Genomic DNA, 9,974 nt, shown 5'->3' on the forward strand with positions numbered 1-9,974 from the left:
ATGACTTCCATGAGCCTGAATGTTTTTGCATGGAAGCTAAATCTGCTGAATCTGTTCCTTTTTCCAAGTTTAATCCTGCAGCAAGATGACCTTTGACCTCTAGAGATGAGTCCGTATCTTGTGTTTTTATACTTAAAACCCTCCCGAGTCCATCATGAGGGAGTTTACTGCCCTCTGGTGGCGAAACAACAACGTCAAGAATAACAGAACTGCACGACAATGCAGCTGAACTTGAGAGAACGTCAACATGTTTAGATCTTACTTCTCGGTGATGATGTCATACAGAGGAAATAAACAACCTGGGGGGCTCCGGCGACGCACACAAGGCATCGTCCGTTCACAGATATTTATATCCACCACCCAAAGATGGCACTGGGCAAGGTGGGGGCGGGGGGTCCATCCTGGTGGGCACACGGGACGCGTCCACCTGGACCGCTCACTCAGTGGAGCTCAGAACAGTCACCCTCCATCCTGCAAACACAAAACACACAGTCATGAGTTGTTCAACTCATCGAGAGGGTGAAGAATTATGAAAACATGCGATTGCATTTGTGCTGCAGGAGCACAGGAGTAAAAGTAGCAATACATTGTGTACAATTACTGCTTTAAGTACTGCATTCTAACATGTTTTATTTAGTCATCTGAAGTATAAAGTACATGAAAACGGTAGTTAAGTAAAAGTATACCACGTCTCTAAGTCATTTGTCTTTAAACGAGGACACAAAATAGTCACTTTAAAAAATATATACTTTTTTCTTTTATCATTTCACTTAATAATTAATACAATTTGTATAACACATATTTAGTTGCAGTGAGATCAGATCTCTGCTAAAACAATTGTTTTTAAAAAAAATAATATTTGATATTTGTTTATATCTAAAATACATTGAAAGGTTTTAAATGAATTTTTTTTTTTGCTCTCCATTTTTACATTTCTCTGCTTATTCCGGCTGCACTTTTCATTAAATGCATCACATTGGTATGAAAGGTGAAGCACAATGCTACTTTATTATATTATTTTATTTAGCAAATGCATATTATCCATAACTAACATACTTAATAAACTATTATTCCTCGATGAGGAGTTTGTTCTTGTATTTAACACTGAATATTGGCCAAAAAAAAAGTGATTTCTGATGTGAAATTGGCCTTGAAGGCAGCGCCATATCAGTGGAGCCCGATATAAACCCGCGCGCTCCAGACCACAACAGGTGCCCTCCCTCCCCCTCCTCCCTCCTCGCTCCACCTGTCCTCCCTCTTCCGCGGCGCGCTGGCGACCCAAGCAGCCGTCATTTATTAGCAGTGGTATGCCGACGCGCAGGACGGCGCAAACCCCCTCGGTCACCGGATCGGCGGCAGCTGCTCGGCTCCCCGGTGCTATTTTCACCCGTCAGGATAAAGTGATGTGCAGCCGGCCGCGCGCACGGCCCCAGCAGCTCCAGTGCGTCCGCAGCAGAGCCAGGATGAGGTCCACAGGCAGCAGCGCGCAGCCGGACGGCTTCGCCTCCGACCTGGACGACCTGGACAGCGGCAGCGACAGCAGCTCCGACGGGAAGTCCACCGGCGACTGCAGCCCCCGCGGGGAGCCGGCGGCGGCGGAGGAGGGGGAGGAGACTGGCATGCGGCGGAGGAGGCGGCGGAGAAGGAGGAGGCGGCGAAGCGGCAGCGGCGACGACGCGTGCGGCGCCGGTGTGAGCAAGCAGAGGCAGGCGGCCAACGCGCGGGAGCGGGACAGGACGCACAGCGTGAACACGGCCTTCACAGCGCTGCGCACGCTCATTCCCACCGAGCCGGTGGACCGGAAGCTCTCCAAGATCGAGACGCTGCGCCTGGCCTCCAGCTACATCTCGCACCTGGCCAACGTGCTGGTGCTCGGGGAGGACTGCCGCGACGGACAGCCGTGCCTCGGCTACCAGAGCATCCTGCACGGCGGCGCGGCCTCGCTGCGGCCCATCTGCACCTTCTGCCTCGGCAACCAGAGGAAACTGGTGAGCGGCCGCTCGCACCGGTTTGCACCGCGGTGACGCGGCGCTGCCTCGTGCGTAAACCGTGCCACGCGTTGCAGGTGCCACTTTGGCGCGCAGCACGACGCGGAGGCCGCCACCGCCGCCTCGCTCTCTCGTGGAAATAAATCCCCTGCAGGTGCTGCTGCTGCTGCTGGGGGTCAAACTAATGGATCCCTGCGCGTTGGTAGAGGGGAACACGGCAGCAGAGAGTTTGTAGATGAAAAAGTGACATTAAAGGGGATGAAAAGAACCCACAAACCTTGTGATGCTGCACATGTGAATTAAAATGGTTCATATTTAAAGACACTGGTCGTTTCTAGCTTTCACACACACGTGTTGTGGGTTAGAAGTGTTTACAGAAGTTTGGCTGGACATCTTGCAGTTATAAATAGACTATAATATTATGAGTATGTCAAACTGTATTTCCAGCAGAGTAAAAGTACAATATTCAACCTTGCTTCTTATATTTAAACTCCTCTGCATCAGCTGTAAATAGTATTGTAAATAATAAACTTTAATAAAGGTGAAAAATGAAACAAATCTATAAATAACTGTTGTTATGATCTCGTGGTGCGTTCACTGAACTCTGGTCTGTTTGCCTCCACAGCTCAGAGATGGAGGGAAGCACTCGGCCGCTGTGTGAAGGACGGGCGGGGGTCGGGCCCTCGACCTCCAAGCTGTTTACATGTCGTTGTACATATATAAATATATTTATTTTTTGGGAATAGAGAAACAAATCCACACTGGAAAAAAAAGGCACTTTCTGTTCACGTCGCCGTGCTGCTGCCGGCGCTGTAACCTGAGCTCGTGTGTAAAGTTGCACCTGACGGGGCTATTTTGATCCCACCGATAGTACAAACTACCCCCAACACCCAAAAAAAAACACCCACATGAAGGAAACTAAGGCGCAGCGGTTGCTGTCAGTTGAGAGGCGCGAACGATGCCTTCAAGGGCCGTTGGTCGCGGCGCGATTATTCACTTTTAAAGGCACGTCAACTGACCCTAGTGGTGAACGGCAGGAACTGCATCAACACAACACTCCTACCGTTTGTTGAAGATAACGTTCTGGTATACTAGATTAAAATATTGGTGCTTTTTTGTAGAAAAAGACAAATGGATTAATCAACTAGTCGTCAAAATGGTATTGATTTGTGCTTTGCGTCAGTCAAAATAACCACAAATAGTTAAGTTTTCTTAATAGTTAAGTTTCTTTGATCAAGTCTCGTTATGAAATCAGCTAAATATTCAGCCGTGACGTCTTCTCTCCAACTTTAACTTTAATTGTTTTGACAGAAATCAAAGAAACAATTTATGTTTTAAGTAAAATACTAAGGAATAGTTTAAATAAATCATATTTGCCTCAAAGATTTTCCCGATTCAGAAATCCTCGACCACTTCAATTTTCTTTCTCAGGTGTTTTTGACGCAAACCCAAAAAACAAAAAAAGTTAAAACGATCAATACATTTGCTGTGTGGTTTAATGTTTACTTTTGCATTGTTGCACAATCACTTTTCAAAGCGGACATTTTGCAAAGTGCATCGGTTGCCTTTTGCACTCATCTGGAGAATCAGTAAACGCAATCGTTGATCAGCTGGACGCCTTGGTATTCATGACGCGGCTCATGCGGATGAACGCGCAGCACACTACCTCAAGCATGACGGCTACCTCGAACCCTCACGTGTGACGTGCATGAAGTCGTACTTGAACACAGGACGCTCGGGTCCTTTGCACATCGCAAGTCCTGGAGCTGCTTAAGAGAAATGTATTTTTGTACAATACAAAAAAATAAAAATATCAAAGTCAAAGGTTTTCTGTCTGCACACATTTGTTTAAAAGGTAATTTAGTTATTTCTACGAAGATGATGTGTTCTAATGGATTTAAATATTAAAAGAAAACAGCTACTCGTAATACAAGACTTTAAAAAAAGGTGCCAACTCATCACATTACTACCAAGATAAATTCTTTAAGTTGCAGTGAGAAAATCCGTTTTTAAATATGTTTGTGGTCAATTACAAACATATTTAAAATTAAAAAAAAAAATTCTAAATATATTTTACAACAAAAATTATTATAACTAAACATGATGCGTAAAAAACAAAAAAGACAGTTTAAGCATTTCAATAATCTTTATTTCATAAAAAAAGTCGGTTCATATCAGATTGAAGTAGAAACCAATAATAATCAGTTAGCTGGCGAGGCATTTTACAGGGGGCGTGGCCTCCGACAGGGGGCGTGTCCTTGAGACACCATTAACGTCAAGAAAGGGGCGGAGTTTAGGACCCAACTGCTGCCAAATCATGAGCCGGACAAAACAAAAAGTCAAAAAGGGAAGAAGAAGAAAATATATATATTCTATTTAAAAAAAAAGTTGGCAAAGATTCTCGTTTTTTTTTTTCGCCCCTAAAAGAACGCAAACTCAAAATCCTCGTTTTGATTCACACGAGCAACGGCCCTTGTGATCACGTGGAATGTTTTGTATCCAAATTATTACAGAAGTACAACAAGAATACCCCCAAAAAAACTAAGTAAAAAAAAAAGAAGATTGAAAAAGCGAGAAAGTATTCATCGTTTTCTGCTTCCACTGAGAGTCGCGACGCCGAAACACTTCACTTAAAAAGGAGCTTTGAAATTTAGTTTAAATAATGGTTTGAGTGGTGGAAGCGTGTGTGTGTGTGTGTGTATCTTTGTTTGGGAAGAAGAAGAAGTAACAGGAGGTAAAAGAAGTCCTGCTGCTATCTGAGAAAAACAAAAGGGGAAAAGAAAAGAGCTCATCTGGCGGCGAGGCTTCAGTCCGTCTCCTCTTCCTCCGATTCAGACTCTGCAGATCAACGACACCAAGAGATCAATACTCCAACATTGAGAATCACTTACTGCCTCAACTTCTTATTTTAACATTCAACGTGAAGATTGTCGTCACTTTTTTCTAAATTAAAATCCACAGTTGCAACATGAATCTCTTGACCAAAGAAAAACAATTTTTCTAACTAGCTTTCACATAAAATACAAATTATAATCTTTAAAAAAAAATTAAATACATTGTGATAACATTTACATTTCAATGCATAAGGAATTGCACAACAATATGATAATATTGTGATGATAAAACTTATAAATAAGTAGGCTCATAGTATATTTATACACAATACATTGCTACAACATTGCGACAAAGTCACAGTAGCCGTTACAATTACAGTTAAAATAGTATGAGTTAACGAAATAAAAAGCTTCACCTTTGCACAGACAAATGTGTGTGTTGTGTAGTTATTATGAACACATCTTTACCTGCCATGCCTAGTGGAAAAACCTGCTGGGAAACTGGTTCATTGCGTCAGCGTGTGTGTTTGTGTTCTTATCGTCTTACCTTCCTCGGCATTCTTCAGCCACTCGACAAATTTCTTCATCTGCTCGAGGAAGACGCTCTTCCCCTTGGCCACGTGGGCGTCGTTGTACCACTTCAGGATGGCCTCCTCGCTCAGAACGTCGGCTGCCATGAAGGAAAGAAAAACAAACAATTCTAAAAAATGTCAGAAAGGCCCTTGAACGACGAGGGGAGCGGTGTGCAGGAAGCCACGCCCACCTTTGTAGAGGAGCACCACGATCTTCTGGAAGGCCTTCATGAAGGCGATGTTGTCGTAGCAGTACTCCTGGATCTTCAGCAGCAGGCTGAGCTCAGACAGACCCTGGGAGGTGAAGGTCTTCAGCAGCAGGCTGTATTGCTGAGGAGACAAGGATATATCCTAAATTATGTCACTGCAGTCCTCGATTAATCATCACTGTACTCCCACGCTTCCTGCATTCATCTAAAAACAACACGTCCCATGTTGTACCCCGTACCTTCAAGAGTTTGATGGCTTGCTCGGTCACCAGCTCCTCCTTCTTGTTCCACTCCACGGAGCTCATCACGCTGATCCAGATGATGCCGATCATGGCCTGCTCGGAGAGGTTGGACTTCTTCATCTCCTCTTTGGTGAAGATGATGATCTGAACCAGTGAAGAGGAAGAGACATTTAACACAATAACACACACAACTCCTTCACCGACATCCTGCAGCAATGTTGTTTATGTGCATTTACTCATTTGTCACAGGCAACATCCGCCCCTTCATTTGGCCATTATAGCGACCTCACCTCTTTCTGAGGGTCTCCGCGGGACATCTGCTCCTGGACCTCCTTCTGCAGCTCCTTGCGGGCGCCGATGGACTCCTGGTTGCGAGCGAAGTCGGACAGCTCCTTCAGCCCGGCGTCGGTGAAGTACTTAGAAAAATGCTCGCAGCTCCGCTTGTTGGCAGGGAAGAGCTCCTGTGGGGTCGGAGGAGGTTTCAGGTTTCGAGTTCATGCGCATACAGAAACGTCTATATACACACACACACACATAAAATGTGACGACGTGTGCGGGGAAGGCGGAAATGTCCGGGCATCACGGATTCAAATAGTGACTTTACCATCAGCCTGTTGTCCATGCCGACTTTGCGGAGACTGCCAGCGATCACGTTGATGTCCTTCTCGTGGATCCATGACTTGAAGAGCTTGACAGCGAAGGCTGCAGACACGCCTAAACAAAAAAACAAAAAACAAGACACGTTGGGTCCAGAAGCAACATTTTGGGGCGGACCGTAAGAGAAAGAAGCCTTCAGAGAAGACGCTTACCCTCTTTGACGAGGTTCTCGTTGTAGAGGCTGTTGAGGATGGAGGCTGATATGTTGCCGTTGGCCAGCAGGATGCCGGTGAGCATGGCCAGTTTGTTGCGCTCCGACTCAGTGAACCCCTTAAGAAACAGCAGCAGCTACATAGGACGGAGAGCAAAAAAAATTAGAGCGGCTTGCTTCTTAATCCCACGACTGCTTACGACCCGGTAGGTGCGGCTTTAGCTCCAACTTTTGTTTTGCAGCTGGCAAACAATCTGCTTTATAGATTCATTGTTGTTTCATGGGAGAACACAATTCTGGTGATAGTGACAAAACCAACCCTAACCCAATAAACTTAAACTGCACAAACCACTTTCGTTGCGATCCACTGCACATCGTAAGCCAACTGCACATTTAAAATTACACAATACACCTGTCGAAACTCGTCCTACCAGCACAAGTTGCGAGATCACTCTAAAAACAAAATAGGACACTCACCTTCTTGATCTCCTCTTCGAAACCCTTCTCCAGGTACTTGTAACGCCTGATCAGCTTGTTAAAAACCTTTTTTTCCGGGTGGAAAAACACAATAAGGTTAATTCCATCCTTAAACGTCTTGTAAAAGGATTCCTCGATGAGTTGTTACGCGACGTGCTTCCTCTACCTGAGCATAAGCTTGCATGGTCTCCAGGTCTTCTTGTGCCGTGAAGAGGCAGAACTCGGTGCGGGTCATGTCGTCGGATAGAGTCCCGCCTGGGGCTGCAGGAGAGAGAGAGAAGCCACCGAATGAGTCACAGCAGCTGCTGCATGCTTCAATAACACAGATTTTCTATGCAGTCATAATGTTTAGCATCAGCTTTGCATACTGCACCAAAAAGAGTGTCGATGTCTTTGTGTGCAAATGTTCTGTGCCCGAGTAAAACGTTGCACAATAATTCAACACACATGCTATTACAAACAAGCCGAGGGAAGGAATCGCACGTCATATCTTGCTCAAGTTCTTTTAAATGTCGAGACCTGAACGCACACGTAAACGACGCCTCGCTCGACTCACCCAGCATCCCGCCGGCCACCAGGATGTCGAAGAGCGTCTCTGCATACCGACGGTAGTCGAGCTTGCCGCCAGTGGCATCAAGGAACTTCGCGACCGCTTCCAAATCAGAGCCACTTTGATTCAAGCCTTGTACGATACTTTCTTGAAACTGAGTAGGGTCAAATCTCTCCTTTTCATCTGTCGAAACAGGACGGATTCGTCAACAACAACAAAACTCAGGATCATCATGACAGATGTGTGAAAACAGAAAACAGCACAAACCTCTTTTCCTCGTTTTGAACCGCTGGCCTGTTAGCGTCGGCTTTTGCTGCTTTTGATTACTCATAAAAGACACCCTGAAAACAGTACATGGTGTTATTGTGGACTGAAGACGCTGCCTTTCCTTCCGGCCGCTGGTGCCAGCGGCGGGCGACGCTAAACCCTGAAGTTACATAGGTTCCTCTGTTGACCCAAAAAATAAAGCTAGTAAATACTGTTTGTTGTAGTCTGGCTACATTTTTGTTTTGGGTGCCTTGTTCGTTAACTTTAATTGTAAGATGTGTTTATTATTGTGCATTCTTCTTAAAAGTCCATTTTGTGTATATTGTGCATGTATTTGCTTCCCTTTAAGAAATAAAATAATAAACTCAATTCAAGCAAAACAATCCTATTTTTCCATCGTTTTGAGCCTCGTAAATAGTATTGTTTTTGTAAATATCCATAATAATACAATAATATACATACATATATAATAATGACATTTAAAAACAATAACTCAATTGTGATAAACGTTTATCGGGCCTTCTGATAAATAAAACAATAAAGTATTAAAAGACAAAAGAAAACCTGTGTCCACAGTTGTTGAAAAGTATTGACAGAAAAAACCCACTGACTTTAGGCTATATTAATGCATCTTTATCCATGGTTGCATGAACAAATAGTGTGATTTAAAGAATGTGATTTATCATGCGAGTCAGTTTAGAGGAGGGCGTTTTAAAGAAAGTCACACGCGGAAATGAAGACAAAAGACACAAAGATAGAGTGCGTTTTTTATCTCAAATCAAGCAGCCATATTGGATAGAAACCCCTTAATTCAGTAGTGTATGGACTGAAGGATCGGGGGAAAAGAGGCTGTAGCTTTAGCAGCAGCTAGCAGCTAGCAGCAGCTAGCTCTGGGCCTCACCATGCGCTGCTCGGTGCTCGCTAATCATGCTGGTTTAATCTTATTGATCGGTATTTCACAGCTCATCAAAAGACATATTAGTGTTTAAAAGACGAGATTACGGTGAGGGACGAGACAGAGACGCTTCAAATACAAGTACTCACCGAAAGCAATGCAGATATAAAACGGTTGTTAACCAGGGGAATGAAACTAAACTGTCGACTCTCTCGGTGGCCCAAACAAAAAGACCTCTCCGTCAGGACTTCCGCTGGCTCCGCCCACTGCGCATGCGCCATTTAGAGGGGGTTTCCGGTCCACAAAATAAATAAATATATTTATATTATTTCTTAATTGTTTATATTTTTTTTAATTGTTTTTGGGAGCAAGGGAATATAAGTACATTATATATAAATAAACAGTTTAAAAAAAAAAATTATTAATAATACTTATATCCCTTGCTCCCAAAAACAATAAAATTATATAAACAATAAAAAAAATAATATAAATATATTTATTAATTTTGTGGATGATAATAATAAAGCTGAACGAGATCCCTTCATTCTTCATATTTACACTTTCACATTATACTTGTTGAAAGTACTGTCCTGTTTGCTTGTGCACTTTAATTTAATAGTATATTCTATTGGAAATTGAAAATGCTGCTAATTCTTGAACGGTGTATATTGTTTGATAAGCCATGACAGATAAGCCCCCAGTAGACCACAAACCACTCTGAACACTTGAACAATGTGAACACTTTAACCTCACCTGGTGCAATACTTTGATACTTTATACTCATTTATTACTATTTTATTTCATCTGTATATTTCATATTTTTGTTTCTTACGGTTTAATTTTTAAATTGTGTTTTTATTACTGTTCTACTGTTTATTTATATTACTTGATCTTACCTCTACTTACATTTCTGTGAATAAGGGCTGCTGTAATCTCGTAATTTCCCCACTGAGGGACTAATAAAGGACTATCTTATCTTATCCATTGTTTGAGAGAACACACTTGTTAATAAATGGTCTGGTCACTTTGTAACAATTGAAAGCAGCCGATAGCAGTAGATGTGTGTGTGGCCTCGTCTGTTAATGAGAAGGAGAAGGAGAAGCAGCTCTTTCTCCCGTGGTACGAGTCAAAC

The 9,974-nt window shown here is 43.3% G+C and overlaps 2 protein-coding genes across 2 annotated transcripts; one reads left to right on the forward strand and one right to left on the reverse strand.

The window, feature by feature from the left end:
- Window positions 1–1,324: 1,324 nt before the first annotated feature.
- On the forward strand, window positions 1,325–3,801 carry si:ch211-246m6.4 (transcription factor 15). Its single transcript, XM_068590664.1, has 2 exons — window positions 1,325–1,988; window positions 2,614–3,801. Exons 1-2 carry the CDS (start codon window positions 1,404–1,406, stop codon window positions 2,647–2,649), a joined length of 621 nt encoding a protein of 206 aa, XP_068446765.1. The 5' UTR covers window positions 1,325–1,403; the 3' UTR covers window positions 2,650–3,801.
- A 314-nt stretch (window positions 3,802–4,115) lies between these two features.
- On the reverse strand, window positions 4,116–9,084 carry bzw1a (basic leucine zipper and W2 domains 1a). The gene is made up of 12 exons (XM_068590967.1): window positions 8,992–9,084; window positions 7,948–8,021; window positions 7,687–7,863; window positions 7,297–7,391; window positions 7,131–7,196; window positions 6,655–6,790; window positions 6,450–6,559; window positions 6,136–6,306; window positions 5,843–5,989; window positions 5,586–5,724; window positions 5,370–5,492; window positions 4,116–4,826 (listed from the first exon to the last, which is right to left on the reverse strand). The coding sequence occupies exons 2-12, from the start codon at window positions 8,009–8,011 to the stop codon at window positions 4,795–4,797; spliced, it is 1,260 nt and encodes a 419-aa protein (XP_068447068.1). The 5' UTR covers window positions 8,012–8,021; window positions 8,992–9,084; the 3' UTR covers window positions 4,116–4,794.
- Between the last annotated feature and the right edge of the window lie 890 nt (window positions 9,085–9,974).

The sequence above is a fragment of the Clinocottus analis genome, unplaced genomic scaffold, assembly GCF_023055335.1.
Source record: "Clinocottus analis isolate CAN_PGR_092001 unplaced genomic scaffold, fCliAna1.0.p SCAF_24, whole genome shotgun sequence".
In the NCBI taxonomy this organism is placed as follows: domain Eukaryota; kingdom Metazoa; phylum Chordata; class Actinopteri; order Perciformes; family Cottidae; genus Clinocottus; species Clinocottus analis.

Excerpts from the sequence above, each read along its gene's own strand:
- si:ch211-246m6.4 (XM_068590664.1), top strand. The coding sequence starts at position 1,404 with ATGTGCAGCCGGCCGCGCGCACGGCCCCAGCAGCTCCAGTGCGTCCGC. Across the intron at positions 1,989-2,613 it reads TCGGCAACCAGAGGAAACTG|CTCAGAGATGGAGGGAAGCA; the intron begins GTGAGCGGCCGC and ends TTGCCTCCACAG.
- bzw1a (XM_068590967.1), bottom strand. The coding sequence starts at position 8,011 with ATGAGTAATCAAAAGCAGCAAAAGCCGACGCTAACAGGCCAGCGGTTC. Across the intron at positions 5,990-6,135 it reads GCGGAGACCCTCAGAAAGAG|ATCATCATCTTCACCAAAGA; the intron begins GTGAGGTCGCTA and ends TCACTGGTTCAG. Across the intron at positions 4,827-5,369 it reads GCTGAAGAATGCCGAGGAAG|AGTCTGAATCGGAGGAAGAG; the intron begins GTAAGACGATAA and ends GTTGATCTGCAG.